We start from the raw sequence: 20,392 nt of genomic DNA, 5'->3' as shown, positions 1-20,392 counted from the left end.
TACCCACCCTTATTCCAAGTTTCAAGTCAATACCTTGAACAGCTTTTAAGTTGTGCTCCGGACATACAACAGACACATATGACCTTTGAGCTCAATGTGACCTTGACCTTCGACCTATTGATCCAGTTCATGCAGTTTGTACATTGTATCATCACCATCTACCTATAAACAAAGTCTGAAGACAATACCTTGCATGATGATTACATTATGCTCCAGGCACGAAATATGATGGACAAATTTGACCTTTGGGCTCTATTTGTGACACTAAACTTTGACCTTTGGCCTTGGTTCATGCACTCCGTACATAACCTCATCGTCATCTTCCAATGTGCCAAGTTTAAAGTTAATACCTTGAATGGTAATTTATTAAGACACAAAATATAAAGTACAGACGGATGAACAGATGTATGCACCACTACATAGTATGTTTTATTTTCAAAAACAGGCATATAAAAAGGGGGATTACTCAAAAACCATATATGGGCATTTGACACCCTATAACATGTGCATGATTTGTACAAAGTTTCATAAGAATTGGGTGGAAACTTGATGATGTATTATTAAAATATGTCAGAAACTGAACACAAGGTATATGTGTAGTTGTAATATTGTACAGTCCAAAAAGGGGCAAAACTTATGAAAAGATAATTGGACATAAAAGTCCCCAAATTATGCATATGTCATGATGTATACAAAGTTTCATTTGAACTGCACAGAAACTGTAGGAGTTGAATACACAAGGTATAGATGTAACTGTGATATTGTTAAGTCTAAAATTGGGGTTAAACTCAAGTTAAACAAGCAAATTCGATGAACTGGTATCCCCGGCCAAAAGGGTTTGTGGTGAGGAATGGCAAAAAAATATATCCGGCAAAAAGTTAAGGATGTTACTAAGAAGAAAATAACTTCATTAGTCAAAATCAATTTAACAGAAAATGAATGCTTTTTTATGGGGGTGGAGGGTGGGGAAGTGGGGGGACAGCGGGGGTGACCGGGTTAGGGTACAAAACTTCACATGTTGATTATAAATATTGATGGAAAAAGAAAAAGAAGAAAAAAAATTGGGTGGAGGGATGCATGATCGGGGTGGTGGGCATGACTGGGTGGAGGAGTGAGGTGGGGGAACGGTACAACTTTGCATGTTGATAAATATTCATGGAAGGTTTGCAAAAAAATAATTAAAAGGAATGAAAAAAAAAATTTTTTTTTGGTGGGGGGAGGGGAAGGGGAAGGGAGGGGATGTGACCAAGGTGGTGACCAGGTGCAGGTACACAACTTCACAAGTTTATAATAAATGTTCATGGAAAACAAGAGCACCGCCTTGCGGGTGCTGACGCTCATCTGATTTTTTTTGTGTAATAGAAATATTGTCCTACCCATGATTTTCTAAGTCTAAAAAGGGCCATCATTCTTGCAAAAAGCAGGATAGAGTTATGTTTCTTGATGTACAGTGTCCACTTATGATGGTGAAAAACTGTTGCAAGTTTTAAAGCAATAGCTTTGATAGTTTATGAGAAAAGTTGACTTAAACATAATACTCAACCAAGAAAATGATTTTCTAAGTCCAAAAGGGGCAATAATTATTGCAAAAAGCAGGATGGAGTTACGCTGCTTGCTGTACAGGGTCAGCTTATGATGGTGAACAAGTGCTGCAAGTTTCAAAGCAATAGCTTTGATAGTTTAAGAGAAAAAGTTGACCTAAACATAAAACTTAACCAAGAAATCTGATATTTTCTAAGTCCAAAAGGGGCCATAAATCTAGCAAAAAGCAGGATGGAGTTATGTTTCTTGCTGTACAGGGTCAACTTATGATGGTGAACAAGTGTTGCAAGTTTTAAAGCAATAGCTTTGATAGTTTAGGATAAAAGCTGACCTAAACATAAAACTTAACCAAGAAAACTGATTTTCTAAGTCCAAAAGGGGCAATAAATCTTGCAAAAAGCAAGATGGAGTTATGTTTCTTGATGTACAGGTCTGCTTATGATGGTGAACAAGTATTCCAAGTTTCAAAGCAATAGCTTTGATAGTTTGGGAGAAAAGTTGACCTAAACATAAAACTTAACCAAGAAATCTGATATTTTCTAAGTACAAAAGGGGCCATAAATCTTGCAAAAAGCAAGATGGAGTTATGTTTCTTGCTATACAGGGTCAGCTTATGATGGTGAACATGTATTCCAAGTTTCAAAGCAATAGCTTTGATAGTTTAGGAGAAAAGCTGACCTAAACATAAAACTTAACCAGGCAACGCCGACGCCGACGCCGACGCCGACGCCGACAACCGCTCAAGTGATGACAATAACTCATCATTTTTTTTCAAAAAATCAGATGAGCTAAAAATGAAAGAAGTTTAATGAAATTCTATCAATTGGTTGGTTTGTTATGTACAAATCTGTGGATTTTCAAACAATTAAAGGACAATAACTCTAAACCAATTAAAAACCAAGAGCTCGTAGAACATGAAATGCCCCCCTTGATACATTCATTAACTGCACAAGGAACAGCAGGGTTCAAATTTAGACAAGCATACAAGCTAAATGCTAGTGGAATTTTAAAATAGCTAGTGGGTTTGAAATGTACTAGCTAATTTCAGCTAGTCAATAATATAACAAGCAAATGTCTTCAGAGCTTTAATAAACTTTAATTGTTTTGAAGGTACACATTTTTCTTTATGAAAGGAATGTTATCATTTATGTTTATGATATTTTATTGTTCAACAAAAATAGCACAAGCTATTTTAAGCTAATAGATAACATTTTTGTTTGTGACTGGCTACTTACAGAGATCAATCAGTAAGTTTTGGCCAGTAAAATATTAAGAGAGTAATTAAATATTATTAACTTTAGCCGGTAGCTTTTCATTTTAGCTAGTGATCAAAAAGGGCACTAGCTAATTTCAGCTAGTACAAACTATTGTTAAATTTGACCCCTGAACAGAAATTATTTGGTCACTGTACACAGAAGTTCTATTGTTCTGAGTCATGTGACCTTTGACCTATTGACCTCAAAATCAATAGGGGTCATCTGCTGCTCATGACTAACCTCCCTATCAACTTTCATGATCCTAGGCCCAAGCATTCTTGAGTTACCATCCGGAAACCGTTTAACTGTTCCGGGTCACTGTGACCTTGACCTTTGACCTACTGATCTCAAAATCAATAGGGGTCATCTGCAGGTTATGACCAACCTCTCTATATACTTTCAAGACCCTAGGCCCAAGCGTTCTTGAGTTATAATCCGGAAACGAATTGGACTACATACCGACAGACCAACATCTGCAAAACAATATACCCCTCCTTCTTTGAAGAGTGGGGGGGGGGGGGGGGGGGATAAAAATGACAGGCATCATCAAAGTATGTTGGTTCATATATATTTCAAGTTTTATGAAAATCTACCAGTTTGTTACTGAGAAATGGCTGCAGACGCGGATTTTTCATTAAATCAAGGGCAATAACTCTAAGGGAAATTGACCAATCAAATTTACGGGCAACATCACAGTATGTTGGTTCATGTTTATATTTAAGTTTCATGAAATTGTACCTGCCAGTTACTGAGAAATGGCTGCGGACGGACATTTTTCATTAAATTAAGGGCAATAACTCTAAGCGAAATTGACCAATCCAAAAAAAAAAAACTTGACGGGCATCATCGCAGTATGTTGGTTCATGTTTATTTCAAGTTTCATGAAATTCTACCTGCTAGTTACTGAGAAATGGCTGCAGACGGACAGACGGATGCACGGACAACGCCATTTCAATACCCCTCTCCCGATTTCATTGGCGGGGGATAATAATCAGACATTAAGTCCTGACACTATGCACACTTCCACTTCATGCTGATGGTGCATACCACGTTTCATTTGAATTGGATGGAAACTGTAGGAGTTCAGTACACAAGAAAGTGTCTTATGACTAGGAAGCTTTGTACATACAGTAGTTCAGAGATACAGTTTGATAGCTGAACCAAATTTTCTAAGTTGAAAAGGGCCATAATTTGAATTAAATCCAATCAAGAGTTATCTAACTTGCCAGTTGGTTGTTTCAGTAGGTCTAATGACTAGGCAGCCTTTTGTTAAGTTTCAATACAATACATGGAATGGTCTCCAGAGATATGGACTTGCAAGCAAAACTTTAACTAAGAGGTGAGACCAATGCAGATGTTGATGCCCGGGTCAGCAGAATACATGCAATTATTCTTTGAATACTCAAGCTAAATGATAACCAGATATTTATGCATACAGTATTTCTATGAAAAACAAATGAACAAAGTTACATGTAAAGTTGATATTTAAATAATGATGAATATCCCTCTTCTACTAAAGGTCAGTCCAAAAAGACACTTTTTCTTTTGAAAGTTCACACAGGTAATGCAGACTTTTTTCCATCTCAAGGTACGTAGGGGGTAGAAATTTCAAAGTACCATAATCTTGGTGGTTTATTTGAACACATCTTCTGAAGCTAAACACCAAATTGCATGTTATTTTCAATAAATATTTCAAAATATTGGAAATTTTAGGCTTATTTTCAAAACGTTGAGGACTCTGGTTTACATCTGAAAGTCACTGTTAATAATCAAAAATATAAATTATTTTGATCTTAAAATTTTCAACAGGCCTTCAAAAATAAACTAAAATCATCTTGATGAAAATTATTTGATAACTTGATCAGCAGATCAGACAAAAGTCCTTGGCTTATCTTAACTATTTTTTTTTGTGTCATGTGAGACTTTCATTTATTGTAGTGTGTGTGTTATGAAACACACAGTTATGTGTCATAATGAAGTTTTGATCAGGCATGTGTGACATATATTGCAACATTAACCAAAACTTAAACCTAAAAGGGTGTTATTTAGAGCTATGTAAGTGTTGCATTTTAAAAGCAGTTCAGTATTACTGTTAGGATATATATATAACTTTAACCATATAAATATATATACCAACACAAAATAATGTTTTATGCAAGGTATTTTTCAGTAAAATATTGAAATGACGAAACCTTAAAATTTCATAAAACTCAGGCAGCATCCTGCGTTGAAAAGACTTGATTTGAAGATTTTGAGAGATACATCAAAATAAAAATATATATTAATCTGATAAGGAATTTCTTCTGCTTTCCATTAAATTAACATAAACCTGTATAACAAAGTAGGGCTTGAGCCACTGCCCATTCTATATCCAATGTCAGTCATTAGGCCTAAAAAACAAAATTCTGTGTTTCCGGTAACATGCTCAAAAAAATTAGGGTAGGTAGGTCGGAATTTTTCTTTTTTTTGGAAATTTTTTTTATTAAGGGAGACTTTTCGGAAATTATTTTTTTGTCAAAAAATGATTACAAATAAGGGGGTTATGCCTTTAGAGCATCAGTAAGTTAATTTCTAACATCACTGGCCATGTTTAAAGCATAAAAAGTGCAGTTTTGCATCTTTTTATTAAAAAATTGAAAAAAATATTCTCCAAGGCCATAAAAACATTTAGGGTCGGGCCAAAAATTTAGGGTAGGTCGGGATACCGGAAACAATTTTTTTTTTTACGCCTTATCAGCAATTTTGGCTGCCTTACACAATCTAACTTTGTGTCTACTAATTGCCATCAGAATCATTTTAATGCCTTAATTTCAAGAACATATTAAGGCTGAGGTTCCCCTAACACCAATATTAGAAGTTAGTAATTTTCCACCTGAATTCCCCTCCACTGTATTTCCTGCTGGTGCCTCCTACCTCTCATAAATTAAAAATTGTTGTTTTACTTGTTATAAAATTACCTGAAAAGGTTATGCTAGTAATCTTTTAAGGTTCAAAAGCTGGCTATTATATTTTGGAGGCCATGCCAGCATTAAGCCCAGTGTGTCAGAATTACAAGGTCTAACCAGCCAACTGGCTGCCCCAGGCACATATTCTACTCTAATGCGACTAAGTTTGTACCATGACATACTCACCTGCTGCAGAAATTCATCCTCAAATTGCTAATGGGGCAGAGTACAAGGTGAATACAATCTCCGAGTATATGCATTCATGGCCTTATTTTTGTGACCCAAATTATGTCACAGGTGAGAGAAATGTGCAGTTTGTCTTGGTTCAAACCCTGGACCCTTCACTTACAGGGTTAATGATCCACCGACTAAGCTAACTGTTTCCCTACATACATTCTCCCCTTTAATGTAGTCAAGTCCTATTCTGTGACACACTCCCCTGCTATCATCTGGTTTCTAATGGGTCAGAGTACAAAATGAACATGATCTTGAGTACTAATACTCGCCACTTTGGGTGCCAAATGTCACAGTGTGAGAAAAATGTGCAGTGAGTCTGTGGCTCGAATCTGGGACCCTGCGCTAACAGGGCGAGTGCACAGTTGACTGAGCTAACTGGCTGCCTAACTTAGTTTGCATCATGACAATGACAATGACAATGAGTATTGTCCATTTTCAATTCAAATAGTCATTTAGTACAACAAAATAAAATATATCTGTAATAAATACTTGTATATAGAACTTTCTGAAACTCTAATGTGAAACAATGTTCAGATTGTCCCCAATTCTGTCTCAGTTATTTCTCAACAAGAAGTGAATACAGTGTGAAGTAAATCCTGGGAGATAAAATACCAAGGTCCCTCCTGTGGCTCGAACCCCGGACCTCATGATCTGTAGGCAGACACTCTAACCACGTCGCTAAAGGGTTTACCCAACAACAAGGCTGTTGGAAGTGGACTATAAACCTACATGTACTATCACTACACTTTTCCCCTTTACTTTTCAGAGCTCACCAGCTCTCCAGAATGACACTCCATGCTCAACACACAAGTCCGTCAAACATCCCCTTTGCCATTAAAGTAAACTCTCTGAGAGAAAATACCAAGGTCCCCACTGGGGCTCGAATCCCAGACCTTGTGATCCCTAAAGCGTTAACCCAACAGCAAGGCTGTTGGAAGTGGCCTATAAACCTACTATCACTACACTTCTCCCCATTTAGTTTTCAGAACTCATCAGATCTCCAGAATGACACTCCATGCTTACCTCATGAGTCCATCAAACACTTCTGACACCTTTATCATCATCATCATCATCATCATCATCTTCAGTAATCGCCTCACTCTAGAAGAGTATACTCACGATTTGATTAAAATACTGTACATGAGCAGCCATAAGGGACAACTATTTAAATCTAAAAGACTAAAAGTCTCTCTTTGTACACATTTAAAATAGAGCTATCACTGAAGGTGATGAATGTACCCAAACCCCCCCCCCCCCCCCACTCCCCCCCATAAAGGTCCCATAACTCTGCAGAATATTTTTCTGAAAAAACCTAACATGCATCATCACAATTAAGGTTGGTACTGATCACTTGTGTGAAGTTTCATTAAATTTTGTGTAATGGTTCCAGAGATTAGGTGCACACAAGATTGCATATGCAGACTCCCATGTATATAGCATAGTAACAAAAAAACAAAGTCCCATAACTCTGCTATGTACTTATCTAAAAGAAGGTAACATGCACTATGCACAACTAGGGTTGGTACTATTTGTGTGAAGTTTCATTAAATTGTGTGCAAGGGTTCGGGAGATTAGGCATGCACAGGATTAAACATGCAGACTGTATGTATATAGTATATCAACAAAAAACAAATTCCCATTACTTTGCAGAATTTTTTTCTGAAAGAACCTAACATGCACCATGTACAACTAGGGTTACTACTGATCACTTTTATTAAGTTTCATTCAACTGTGTGCATAGGTTCAGGATTCAGGAGATTAGGCACGCACAAGATTGCATATGCAGACTCTATGTATATCCCTTAGCGAAATGCAATGGCATTGAAACATCATTGAATTACCATTTATTCTTTGGGAATGTAACCATTGAAATACCATTTTTATCCACATATACGATATAGTGCAATCATTGAAAAACCATCAAAACAACACTAATAAACCATTAAATTACCATTGAAATGGGCCGAAATATGCAAATGAGCTCTCTTTAAAAAAATGGAATTTCAATGATATTTAATAGTTTTCAATGAAGAAATTCTAATGGAAAATAAATGGTGTTTCAATGGTACATCAATGAAAAAAAAAGGTACTTCAATGATATCTAATGAAAATCAATGGTAAATCAATGAATATAAATGGTACTTTAATGATATCTTAGAATGAATTTCAATGGTGAATAATGCACTGCATGGACAGCATTTTTCCCACTGCAACTGCATGGTGGGCAATTAGGGGACACTGGACAGATGACTATTCTGACAGGTGGCCTACCCTTGCAACTTTTAATACAGACCCTGTCTTTCAGTTGATATTCATTTATCAAGTGACTTATTTTTATCTTTGCGTCAGGTAAATGTATACATGATATATCTTGCAATGTTGCTTTAATTGGATGTTGATGTCATGTGTAAAATAGGAGATGTGCAAGTTTACATTATGATAAAGACTCTAGGTGAGTCACAAGGTGAAAATGTGCATTTTGTCAATATTTTAGGGGCCATAACTCTGGCAATAGGTGATTGAGTCGCAAAAAAATAGGAGGTGCCCAAGTTCAGATCATGTTAAAGACTCATGCAAGGTTTCAAGGTTTATATAAAAAAAATTTTGAGGTGGGTGCATCCTCACAAGATTTTTTCACTATTTCAGGGGCCATAACTGAAATTGGGAGGGGGGGCATGGTGCCAGCTGGAAAATAGGATGTGCAAAAGGTCATATCATAAAGACTCCTGCAAGTTTCTATATCAAATACTTTTTGAGCTTGGTGCACCACAAGATGAAAATGTGCATTTTTGACTATTTCAGGGGCCTTAACGCTAGAAATAGGAGGCAGAGACAGATGAAAATAGAGTTGTCACAGGAGTGACGAATGACAACCCCATAATATGGCCTTTCACAGAACAAAGCCAATATCAAAGCCGAACTTGCCTGACCTTTGACCTACTGACCTCAAAATCAATAGAAGTCATCTGCTGGTCATGATCAACCTCTCTATAAAGTTTCATGATCCTCGGCCCTAGCGTTCTCAAGATATTTTCTGTAAAAAGTGTAAATGTTCCAGGTCACTCTAACCTTTGACCTTTGGAACTCAAAATCAATATGAGTCATCTGCTGGTCATGAACAACCTCCCTATTTAGTTTCGTGATCCTACGTAGTCCCAAGCCTTCTGAAGTTGTTGTCCGAAAACCGTTTAAATCTTCCGTGTCAATGTAACCTTGACATGTGACCTACTGACCTCAATATCATAAGGGGTCATTTGCTGGTCACCACCAACCTCCCTATCAATTTTCATGATCCTAGGCCCAAGCATTCTCAAGTTATCATCCGGAAACTGTTTGACTGTTTGATGTTATTGTGACCTTGACCTTTGACCTATTAACCTCAAAGTCAAACTTGACCCGTATTTTATCATGTTGCACATGTGTGCAAAAATTTATGATCCTAGACCTAAGCATTCTCAAGTTATCATCCAGGAACCGTTTAACTGTTCTGAGTCACTGTGACCTTGACCTTGACTGACGTAAGAGTGAACTTGACCTGTATTTTATGATGTTACACTGTGTACCAAAATTTATGATCCTAGGCCCAAGCGTTCTCAAGTTATCATCCGGAAACCGTTTAACTGTTCCGAATCACTGTGACCTTGACCTTTGACCTACTGAGCTCAAAGTCTAACTTGACCTGTCTTTTTTTTATGTTACTCCTGTGTACCAAAATTTATGATCCTAGGCCTAAGCATTCTCAAGTTATCATCCGGAAACTGTTTAACTGTTCAACATCACTGTGACCTTGACCTTTGACCTACTGACATAAGAGTCAAACTTGACCTGTATTTTATGATGTTACACCTGTGTACCAAAATTTATGATCCTAGGCCCAAGCGTTCTCAAGTTAACATCCGAAAACTGTTTAACTGTTCCGAATTACTGTGACCTTGACCTTTGACCTACTGACCTCAAAGTCTAACTAGGCCTGTATTTTTTTATGTTACACCTGTGTACCAAAATTTATGATCCTAGGCCTAAGCATCCTCAAGTTATCATCCAGAAATTGTTTAACTGTTCAGCCTCACTGTGACCTTGACCTACTGACCCCAAAGTTGAACCTGACCTTTATTTTCTGATGTTACATCTGTGTACCAAACATTATTTCAATCGGTCAAGCCTTTTATGAGTTATCATCCAGTAACCATGAAAAACAACGGACGGACCAACTGCCAAGCTCACTCCTTAGTATATAATATACCACCACAAAACTTTGTTTTGTTTGGGTATAAATAGCAGGTAAACAAGTTCATATCATGTTAAAGACTTATGTAAGATTTCATCAATTTATATCAAATACTTTCCTTCACTTTTTTTCAGACACATGCACATACACACATAAGAATGGATGTACAGATGCATGGAAAAGACTTAAATCATATGCCCCCACCACTCATAGTGGGGGCACAAAAATACATATTTTGACAAAGTATTAAAGAAGCTTGGAAATCAAGAACTGATCAAACATGTATAAAAATAATAGTCATGAAAACCAATGACAAAAATATGACTGCATCTGACTAGAATTATATGAATCAAAGAAACAGAAAAAAAATATCACAAGTCATCTAAATTTCTTGTGTATTCAACATATATAAAGACACTTACTGTACCTGATACCATGCTATTTACATAAATCTGGGCCAGAATTTTAAACTCCATTTCATCATTTTTCCGCCAAAACAGGTGCTATTTTATTTACAAATCATGAAATTCAGTTACATTTAGAAATAATGGTTTTTTAATGAAAAACAATGGAGAAAACTGATTGAACAAATCTTAAGCAAATTCTGTAATGAAAAACAATGGTTTTTCAATGAAAAACAATGGACCAACTGATATAAAAGAACTGAGTATATTCTGCAATGAAAAACAATGGTGTTTAAATGGTAAAGTGTTACTTTGATCATTGATTTCATCCATTGTTTTTCCATTTTTTGAAAAAATGCTATTCTAATGGAGAAAAAGTCATTGAAATCAGTCCAGATAAATGGTTTTTAAATGATTTCTCTGAAAAAATGGTACTTCAATGGGGTTTTAATGGAGTTTCAATGCTTTTTTAACCATAACATTTCGCTAAGGGGTAGTATAGACTAGTAACAAAAAACAAAGTCCAGTAACTCTGCAAATTTTTTTCCAAAAGAACCTAACATGCACCATGCACAACTACTGTTGTTACTGATCACTTGTGTGAAGTTTCATAAAATTGTGTCAAGGGGATGAGGAGAGTTGGTGCGCACAAGATTGCATATGCAGACTCAATATATGTAGTATAGTAACAAAAAACAAAGTCCTGTAACACTGCAAAAAAAATTTTCTGAAAGAACATAACATGCACAACTACTATTGTTACTGACCACTTGTGTGAAGTTTCATTAAATTAAGGGGACAGACAACCTGAAACCAGTAGACCCTCCCCCCTACAACTTTGTTGTCAGGGGGCAGAAAAAGTGATAAAACGAAAACTGGCATTTAGAATGTGTTGATATTTCCTAGAACAGCCTTAAAGCCCTCTAGCATAGGCTGATTTACAGAACTTTCAGGCAGGCGGTTCCAAAGGACAACAGTGGCTGGGAAGAAGCTGTGCTGGTAGTCAGATTTGCTAAAGGAGATTTGGTTGTACTGTTGGTTGTAGATTCTGGCTGTTCTTGATTTCTGTAGAGGAGGATCAGGAACAGTCTGTGTTCAGACCCTGTGTTTTGTTCACAGGAGATTGTAACATAGTATTGCCTTTACCAAAATGCTTTCATTATGTAATCATAATAATTCAATATATTTCATACTCAAATATTTTACTTTTATAATTAAATATAGTGAAATTAGGATCTGGATTAAATATACATTTTGATATTAATTACTTTAGATATTTTAAGAATGCCATAACTTCTTAAATTGTTGTCATAGTTTTAAGCAATTCTCAGTTAAGACATTTGTATTTCTTGTTTCATAATGTCGTATTAAACTTCATCACTTTTATTCTTATGGCTTGATCATAACAGATTAACTATTTCCTTATGTTTTCTACGATCCAAGCCATACTGATTATTTTGAACTACTTATTTACATGTTTGGACATACCGGTACAGCAAATTAGTTGTCATAGTAATTTTCTCATTTCAGAGATTAATTTATTATTTATATTTAGAGATGGGAACGAATACTGAAATCAATATTCGAATATTCGGTTTGTTTTAATGAAAGCTTTAAATTCTTATTAAGTGATTGGCATAAATAAAATGTATCCATTTGTTTAAAGGGTGAATGATCATTCGTAATAAGGCCTAAAAAATGTTTGTTTCGGGTAACACGACCCTAAACCCGCCGACCCTAGCGTTTTATTTCACGATTCTGTCGATATAATGATAAACATATTTACCTAATTCTGTGTTTTAGCTTTCCAAATGATACAAAAAATCTCAAATCGATTATAATTTAGACTGTCGCATTTTAATCTAAAAATAGAAGGTCGTCCCATTTAAGCATGTGTCGCCTTGTTGTATTACCGCCGCCATTTTGAAAGTTTTCAGTCGGCGTGTAAAAAGCAAGTAAGGCAGACTTTAACCTCCTTCAACATGACCTTTTGCATCAATCATAATATTATGTTATTTCTTGATTTATTATAAACTACTTAAAATTATTTCAAGTACGGCCGATTGCAGATAAAAAACGATTCTGCGGACGGTCTGAAATGTCGTACAAAATATTGTAAAAAGATCGACAATATCTACAAGTTTGGTATGGTTTTCGAAAAAAATAAATTCTAAAACTTGTTACATAAAACAGGCGCCAATTAAAATGAACAAAAGATAAAACAAGAGCACCTCCTTGCGGGTGCTGACGCTCATCTGATTTTTTTTTTGTGTAATAGAAATATTGTCCTACCCATGATTTTCTAAGTCTAAAAAGGGGCATCATTCTTGCAAAAAGCAGGATAGAGTTATGTTTCTTGATGTTCAGTGTCCACTTATGATGGTGAAAAACTGTTGCAAGTTTTAAAGCAATAGCTTTGATAGTTTATGAGAAAAGTTGACTTAAACATAATACTCAACCAAGAAAATGATTTTCTAAGTCCAAAAGGGGCAATAATTATTGCAAAAAGCAGGATGGAGTTATGTTGCTTGTTGTACAGGGTCAGCTTATGATGGTGAACAAGTGTTGCAAGTTTCAAAGCAATAGCTTTGATAGTTTAAGAGAAAAAGTTGACCTAAACATAAAACTTAACCAAGAAATCTGATATTTTCTAAGTCCAAAAGGGGCCATCAATCTTGCAAAAGCAGGATGGAGTTATGTTTCTTGCTGTACAGGGTCAACTTATGATGGTGAACAAGTGTTGCAAGTTTTAAAGCAATAGCTTTGACAGTTTAGGAGAAAAGCTGACCTAAACATAAAACTTAACCAAGAAAACTGATTTTCTAAGTCCAAAAGGGGCAATAATTCTAGCAAAAAGCAAGATGGAGTTATGTTTCTTGATGTACAGGGTCTGCTTATGATGGTGAACAAGTATTCCAAGTTTCAAAGCAATAGCTTTGATAGTTTAGGAGAAAAGTTGACCTAAACATAAAACTTAACCAAGAAATCTGATATTTTCTAAGTACAAAAGGGGCCATAAATCTTGCAAAAATCAAGATGGAGTTATGTTTCTTGCTATAATACAGAGTCAGCTTATGATGGTGAACAAGTATTCCAAGTTTCAAAGCAATAGCTTTGATAGTTTAGGAGAAAAGCTGACCTAAACATAAAACTTAACCAGGAAACGCCGACGCCGACAACCGCTCAAGTGATGACAATAACTCATCATTTTTTTTCAAAAAATCAGATGAGCTAAAAAGGTATCACATTTACGCCCAATGCAAACTGTTAATCCGTGACGATGACCCCAGCTAATTATGCTGTGAAATTTTCTTGTTAATTGGACATCTTTTGACATGCATCTGACACATTTATGATGTTGCAAACGAGTGTAGGACAAAATCCCCTGCGGACAAAACCCCCTTTGCTCATTTTTGCATAGGCGGACAAAACACCCTTCATGTTTTTTACAAGGAGGACAAAACCCCCTTCGATTAATTTTACAAGGAGGACAAAACCCCCTTCACATTTTTTACAAGGAGGACAAAACCCCCTTTGCTTTTTATAAGGATAAAATGCAAAAATGAGCTAAGGGGCTTTTGTCCGCAGGGGATTTTGTCCGGATCCCGTTGCAAACTGTTAATCCGTAGCAGTGGCCCCTGCCAATTATGGACTGCTATTTTCTTGTTAATTGGAGAACTTTTGATACGCGATAAAAATACCACAGAACCTACGGTTTTATTCTGTAGAATTAGCATTTATTTATTGCCCAAAATCAATGATACTTATTTTGAAAAAAATAAATAACGAATATTCGACCAATTTTCGAATATTCGAATATTCGTTCCCATCCCTATTTATATTTATAGTAAATTTTTAGTCATGCGTATCTTGGCATTCAAACAGTTAACATTATAAATTTATAAAATTATGAAAATATTCAGGTGTTAGCCTTTCGATGTGTTAATTCGATATTATAACAACCACCACTAGAAATATTAAACAAGAGCACTGCCTTGCGGGTGCAGACGCTCTTCTGATTTTTTTGTCTCTGTATAACAGAAATATTGTCATAACCATGACTTTCAAAGTCCAAAAAGGGCCATAGTTCTTGCAAAAAAGCAATGTAGAGTTACGGTATTTGCTGTGCAGAGTCAGCTTTTATTGGCGAATAACTGCTCAAAGTTTTAAAGCAATAGCTTTGACCATTAAGGAGAACAGTTGACCTAAACGCAAAACTTAACCAAGAAATCTGATATTTTCTAAGTCCAAAAGGGGCCATAATTCTTACAAAAAAGGAGGATGGAGTTATGTTTCTTGCTGTACAGAGTCAGCTTTTGATGGTGAACAATTGTTGTTGCAAGTTTTAAAGCAATAGCTTTGATAGTTTAGGAAAAAAGCTGACCTAAATACAAAACTTAACCAAGAAATCCGATATTTTGTAAGTCCAAAAGAGGCCATAATTCTTGCAAAAAGCATGATGGAGTTATGTTGCTTGCTGTACAGAGTCAGCTTTTGATGGTGAACAAGTGATGCAAGTTTTAAAGCAATAGCTTTGATGGTTTTGGAGAAAAACTGACCTAAACATAAAAACTTAACCAGGCAATGCCGACGCTGATCAAGTGATGACAATAACTCATTTTTTTCTTCAAAAAATCAGATGAGCTAAAAAGGAATTGAAATTTACTCTGGACCTTGTGTTACTTGAATCACACTAATGCATGGATACAGGACCAAACAACCCAGCACTGCAGTATCCTCAAAATTATGCCTAATTTTGTATAAATGGCTACTCTGGACATATTGCGTCTGTGCTGAAGTGTATCCCACTGAAGTTCATGGAGCATATGTGAGACTGAACTTGTTCGTTGGTAGTCGTTTTTGACAGACCTTGCAGCTCTTTGCTGAATCATCTCCAGCTGGCTGATGTGGCTGTCAGCGTGGGATGGACGTATGTCTTGTAGGTTGTTGCTTTGGCACTTGGTGGACTTGGGCAGATGTTCCTGCGGATGAATGCCATGGTGGAGTTGGCCTTTTTTGTGATGTTATTTATACGGATTTTCCAAGAGAGATCGGCTGTGATGGTGACTCCGAGATATTTAACTCCTTCTGTAGGTTTCAGACGGGTTTCATGGATGTTGTATGTGCAGTCAAATGGATTTTGTTTGTTGGTTATGTGAATAACTTCACACTTGTCAGGATTAAATGACATGAGTCACTCACGTTCCCAGTCTTGCAAACAATCAAGATCATGTTTAAAGTAAACCCTGGGAGAGAAAATATTCAGGTATCTCCAGTCAAAGTCCAAGAGGCATTGGAGAGTATAATCGTTGAAGTTGAACAGAAGTGAAGTTGAAGGTCCCTACTGGAGCTTGAACCCCAGACCCGTGATCAGCAGGCGGACACTAACCACATTGCTAAATGGTTAACCCTTCAGCAAGGCTGTTGGAAGTGGCCTATAAACCTACTATCACTATAAGTATCGGTATGTGGAGGCTTGAACCAGGAGATAAAATGCCTTCTCTAGACCTATACATAGGCGGGAGCAATTTTTTCATTTGATTAAAATGATAGATCTGATCATTTATCATGTTTAGATTACATTACCCTGTTGAGGCCGCTAACTGGTTCAGCTACTAATAGCCCCCTCATTATCAGTAGTCAAAATAATTCGACATTCAGATTGTTTTACATTTGTGATGGGCAGTCTAAATGTCAAAACTTTGAAGGACCAAAATAATGGAAGATAAATCACAGTACACAGTCATGTTTAGTTATTGGTTTTATCGCCTGCACATATTGCACGTAGACACGGTAAACGTTAATCGTGTACAGTACATACACAGGTTTAAATCACCAGAAAAATTGAAATTTTGGATATTATTTGATAATTTTTACATTAATCAATGAGGAATTGAATCCCCTTTCGATACATGTAGGTTTTATTTGAATTTATGGCCAATTCCTGAAATAATCGTCATTTAAATATGGAAGTGTCTAGGGGTATGGATCCGTACCTCTAGACAAGCCTGTTAGGGGTTTTCTAGGGGTATTGACCTCCTTTTTCTGGATATTTTGGGTTATTTATATCTTAAATTTTGTTGAAAATGAAATACCGGTAACAAATGAGACTTAACCAGTGTTCACTTAAAAACTTGGATTTAAATGGTTTACAGATACCAGCGTCCACCAGATTGTTTATCTTCTCTTTCAAAACCTAAAATAAATAACCGAGGAACACCAAATGAATACACTGTTCCGTGCGGATTAGTTTGTTGTAAAATAAACTGTTGAAAACAGATTAATGAGTGAATCTTACTCTTAAACAAGTTATATGAATTCTATTTGAAATTCAGCAAAAAAATAACAATAAATAAATTAGGCATAATAATATACACCTATTTATTTTGTTATTTAGCAAACTATATTGATAATTAGGGGTGGGCGATATACCGCGTAGACCGGTTATTGCGATGTTTTTTCCGACGATACTATATTGCGATATAATTTTCGAATACCAGTTATTTTATAACATTAAGTAACACTAACGTAAACCAAAAAGATTCACAAAAAAAATCCTTTTCTTGCCAGCACGATTCAACTTTGTTTTCATTTTTTTCCTTTCATTTCCGGTGCAGGTAGCAGACTGGTTTACAGCTATTTTACGGACCCAATTCCACATAATAAAACAATAAGAAAATTTAGATAAATATAATTTCGTATTTGTCAGCGACTCATTAGTAATTTTTCTATCAACTAGAATTTATTATTCATACAACAGCTATACCACTTTCCTCGTTTATAATTGGTGAATTGAGCAACCTGTGTTATATGATTGTATCCGTAAACCGAATGTAGTGCCGCACAATAAACTAAATAATAGTTTGACGCAGTCTACTTTGGCTTTTGAATATCCGGTAATCTAGTCAAAACTTTTATTTTTTTGTTTACTGGTATTTTTATTTACTGAGAAGGTCGAGCAAACACTCGTGTTGTTGATACTAGTCATTTTACTCATTTTTAATTGAATAAATTTGAAAAAAACCAGCATGATTCGTCATGTTTTTGTTCATTAAATAACTGGTACAATATATCGCAGTATATTGCAATATCCACATACAATATTGCAATATATCGCAATACCAATTTTCATGGCAATACCCACCCCTTTTGATAATCGATATTAAATAAAAGAAACTGTTTCTGAAAACGTCTCTTGTATCTCATATCGGCTACCAAATGTGTGGAAAACATAAAAACACTAAGAATTAATTATCATTAAAAATATTTTTCCCAAAATATTTAACATAGTTTTGTTTTCTTAATCTTTATATCCTTTTTTCCTGCCAGTTCAAATCCTCGTGATTTATTTGGTGTTCCTCGGTCATTTACGTTCCGAAAGAAAATGTAACAAATTGGATGAACTTTGTTATCTGTAAACCATTTAGATGCAAGTTTAAGGTGAATTCTGATGAAGTCTTATTTGTTATTTCATTTTCACCAAAATTTGAAATGAACCTTAATCTCTAGAAAAATGGAGGTCCGTACCCCTAGAAAACCCCTGACGGGCTTGTCTAGAGGTACAGATCCATACCACTAGACACTTCCTTTAAACATGTAGCATGTAAAGCGTCGGAAGCGATGAAAATTTCACTGGAAATTGCTTAAACTATTTTGGTCTTTCGAGTGTTTGACGCGAGTGGGGATATTACCCATATGAAAAAATTATCTCAATAATTCCTAGGATCACGTCAAATTAGTTGGACTACATTATCCGGAACAATGTCCCATATTCATGATATTTAAGTCTACAGTTTTAAGTTCATGAATTTGTCAAACATGTTTTTAAAAGTTTTCATAGTTTGAGCTGTAATAATTCAGTGATTTTTTTTGCGTATTTTTACTGCCGAATATCGGCACTTTCCCCTTGCCAAAATAGGCCATTTTTTCCCAAAAAATCGTCAATTTTTCCCCTAAAAAAGGGATGTTTTCCCCCCTCAAACTATAAGATTTTATTTCCAAAATGTAACAGTTTATATTCGGGCGTGAGATCAGCGATATCTAACATGAAATTGGCAGAAATGGCATCAAAAACGTCCTTTTTAAGATCAAAATCGCATCAAGGTTACCGTCGCGGAAACACGTGACAAACAAAATATTGCCGATTTTCAAGAGAAATATGCACTTTAGTCGGTTTAAATATGTTCCATTATGTCATTTAATCATTTATGGTAATGAAAAATGACAATATCTCTCCTAGTTTTTGAAAAATTGGAGATCAAAATCGCCGCGATTGTACCGATTTTCGGATAGTCAAAATTTCGGACGTTATCAAATTTCAAGGGCATGAAGTGAAAATTGATAAATACAATTATTACAAGTTGTATTGGTGTCTTAATTTATTTTATCACCCAAAAATTTCACGATTTTAAATCCAAAAGTGGTTTTGAAAAAATATAAACTCTTCAAACAACATTCAGTAAGGAAATGTACAGATTTATATCACTTAGTATAGAAATTAAACATATTTCTATTTTTCCCAATTTGGGGAATTATCGCGCTTATTTTCCCAATTCAGCAGGCACAGGCACCTTTTATTTTTTCCAAAAAAAATCACTGTAATTTGTGCAGGTACTGAGGTAGATTCCAGGATGATATGACCCTCTGAGAAAAGAAATGTTTACGAATGTCCTAAACAGTATCTAACATTTGAGGGACTGGCAAATTATGACAAGGTAAAAATCAAACATGCTTGAACTTACATATGTTGTTGGAATGCTTTTTATAGGCAAAAATCTAATAAAAATGAAAACTCAATTGTCTGTTTACAATTTGTAACCAGCCCAAACATGAAACTTGAAAGTCGTCTAAACGCACCTCCAATTGAAGAGGAAATTATGGCGGGGACTAAAACCCGTTACCGGGGAAAGCAAACATACTACAAAATTGCATTTAAAATTTTGATATAAACGCAACTTATTTTTACTTTTTCCATTTTCCCCTAAAATACTGTGTACAGACATTACCCAATCATCTATGTAACAGTCCGTGGAAGAAGTTGTAAGATTTTGAATAAGTCTTTTTTTAATAACTAAAGAGAGCTAAAGTCACAATAGTCAACACTATTAAATTTTTGAAATAAACTTTTAACTCTAAAATACCAGTTTCTACAATTTCTATTTGCTGTACTACAACAGAATTTTGCGATTTTAAAATTAAGCCTCGTCTGACTCAAAATTGACAATCTTGACCATTTTCCTGTTCCAAGAAAAAAGCGCATGGCACGATTTTCCACAGCTTTAAAGGCGTACGCTAGAATTCCCTGTATATGAGATGGGCGAAAATTTTCCCAATAACAGAATTTCTTCAAACTTTGGATATTGAAGGACAATCATCTAAGAAACAAAAATATGCAATAAAAATCATAGGTCACCGGATTCGAAAAAGAGTTATCTGCCCTTGAAAACGTCATTTTTGGGGGAAATGCCGTTTTCAAGGGCAGATAACTCTTTTTCGATACCGGTGACCTATGATTTTTATTGCATTTTTTTGTTTCTTAGATGATTGTCCTTCAATATCCAAAGTTTGAAGAAATTCTGTTATTGGGAAAATTTCGCACCAAATTCTAGCATACGTCCTTAATACAAGTGAATCTTGTTGTTCCCCAAATGGAAGCTCATATGCAATAACCGGCCATACCATAGAATCATATAATTTCTGTTATACATGATGAGGCATGTCGCCAAATAGTTTATACTTAGCAATCAAAACACCTAAAGCTCTGCTTGCAGCCTGAGACAC

At 35.5% G+C, this 20,392-nt stretch overlaps 1 protein-coding gene across 1 annotated transcript in view; it reads right to left on the bottom strand.

Moving 5' to 3' along the window:
• LOC123549101 (CBY1-interacting BAR domain-containing protein 2-like) overlaps positions 1 to 19,480 on the bottom strand; it is a 47,280-nt gene extending 27,800 nt beyond the window's left edge. Inside the window, exon 1 of the mRNA XM_053546765.1 lies at positions 19,354 to 19,480. Within this exon, the coding sequence (XP_053402740.1) occupies positions 19,354 to 19,355 (2 nt within the window). The 5' untranslated portion in view covers positions 19,356 to 19,480. The remainder of the gene's footprint in view (positions 1 to 19,353) is intronic.
• Positions 19,481 to 20,392: the final 912 nt, after the last annotated feature.

This window comes from Mercenaria mercenaria, chromosome 6 (genome assembly GCF_021730395.1).
Source record: "Mercenaria mercenaria strain notata chromosome 6, MADL_Memer_1, whole genome shotgun sequence".
Taxonomy (NCBI): domain Eukaryota; kingdom Metazoa; phylum Mollusca; class Bivalvia; order Venerida; family Veneridae; genus Mercenaria; species Mercenaria mercenaria.
Note: the sequence above shows the minus strand (reverse complement) of the source record. Positions and strands in the feature narration are given on the sequence as shown.